Below are 1598 nucleotides of genomic sequence, written 5' to 3'. Positions count from 1 at the left end.
CTGAAGTGAAGACATGTGTTATATAAAAAAGGGAATGAGGATAGAACTGAGGATAGCAAAGGAGACATCATATATGCTTCAGATAAAATTAATCACAGTATAATTTTGATCAAAGACAGAAGAACAAACTGGGTAAAAATTCTACATGATTAAGAAGCAGAATTTCTTTAGCCTACTCCTTTACTTGTGTCAGTGCAGAAATGTAAAACCAGTGATCTTATCACCTAAAAAAAAGTATTCTTCCAAATGTTTGTAAGGCCTTCTTAATGTCTTTGTTCCTCAAGCTGTAGATGAAAGGGTTCAGCATGGGGGTGACCACTGTATACATTACTGAGGCCACCATGCCCTTCCAGGAGGAAGAAGTTGCATCAGAACTAAGGTACACACCAAGGCCTGTCCCATAGAATAAAGAAACCACTGATAGGTGAGACCCACAGGTAGAAAATGCTTTATATTTTCCATCTGCTGATGGGATTCTCAGAATAGAGGAGACAATTTGGGAGTAGGAATAAAGGATCCCTGAGAAAGGAACAAAGCCAAGAATACAAGTCACTATATAAAGAAGGATATGATTGATCAGCGTGTCTGAGCAGGCTACAGTGAGAGCCTGAGCAAGTTCACAATAGAAGTGTTTAATGATCTGGTTGGTGCAGAAGGACAGCCGCAGCATCAACAGACTCTGGATCAAAGAGTATGAGAAGCTGATGGACCATGACACAAGAACCAGCAGGCCACACAGTTGGGTGTTCATGATGACTGGATAGTGAAGGGGATGACAGATGGCCACAAATCTGTCATAGGCCATGACAGTGAGGAGAAATGTGTCCATGCCTCCAAAGACCATGAAAAAATACATCTGGGTGATACATTCTGCATAGGTGATGAACTTGCTCTGTGTTTGGATGTTCACCAACATCTTAGGGATAGTTGTAGAGACAAAACAAATGTCAGAAAAGGACAGATTGGAGAGGAAGAAGTACATGGGTGTGTGGAGGTTGGAGTCAAAGCTGACAGCCAGGATGATGAGCAGGTTCCCAAGCACAGCGACCACAAACATGAGCAGGAATAGTCCAAATAGCATTGGTTGATGCTCTGGATCTTGGGAAAACCCCACAAGTAAAAATTCTAAAGTACTTGTTTGGTTTGCAGATTTCATGTTGTTGACAAATAAGCTAGACAAGTAGGAGAGAGAAAGAGTGGAAAATATACACCACAGTCTCTAAGGTCTCTGTCTTTTTGTTTATTGAGATAACTGGACATAATAGTTTTACTACTATAAAACTTAGGAATCCACCATTTTTTCATTTGTTATAAAGATTGTCTCATAATGTTAACCTTCCATTTGGGAGACTTATCCATTTTTAAATCTCTACTTAGAACTACTAACTCTACAAAGTTAAAGCACAAGAAGACTAGAGACCCCTGAAAAACCTTCAGATCGAAGTAGTCAGTTTCTAAAAGTGCTGCAGATCTTTTCTCTATGATGGATCCATTCTGATCCCCAGTTACACCTCTGAACATTTTTCAGTGGCTGCATTAAAATCTGACCATTCAGAAAGGTTTCCTTTTGTGAACATGATCATACCTTCTCTATATCC

General features: G+C 39.8%; 1 protein-coding gene across 1 annotated transcript; it reads right to left on the bottom strand.

Moving 5' to 3' along the window:
* Window positions 1–220: 220 nt before the first annotated feature.
* LOC127198150 (olfactory receptor 7A10-like) lies at window positions 221–1159 on the bottom strand. Its single transcript, XM_051155951.1, has one exon. It carries the CDS (start codon window positions 1154–1156, stop codon window positions 221–223), a length of 936 nt encoding a protein of 311 aa, XP_051011908.1. The 5' UTR covers window positions 1157–1159.
* Between the last annotated feature and the right edge of the window lie 439 nt (window positions 1160–1598).

This window comes from Acomys russatus, chromosome 14 (genome assembly GCF_903995435.1).
Source record: "Acomys russatus chromosome 14, mAcoRus1.1, whole genome shotgun sequence".
In the NCBI taxonomy this organism is placed as follows: Eukaryota; Metazoa; Chordata; class Mammalia; order Rodentia; family Muridae; genus Acomys; species Acomys russatus.
Note: the sequence above shows the minus strand (reverse complement) of the source record. Positions and strands in the feature narration are given on the sequence as shown.

Coding starts and splice junctions, on each gene's coding strand:
- LOC127198150 (XM_051155951.1), bottom strand. CDS start 1,156: ATGAAATCTGCAAACCAAACAAGTACTTTAGAATTTTTACTTGTGGGG.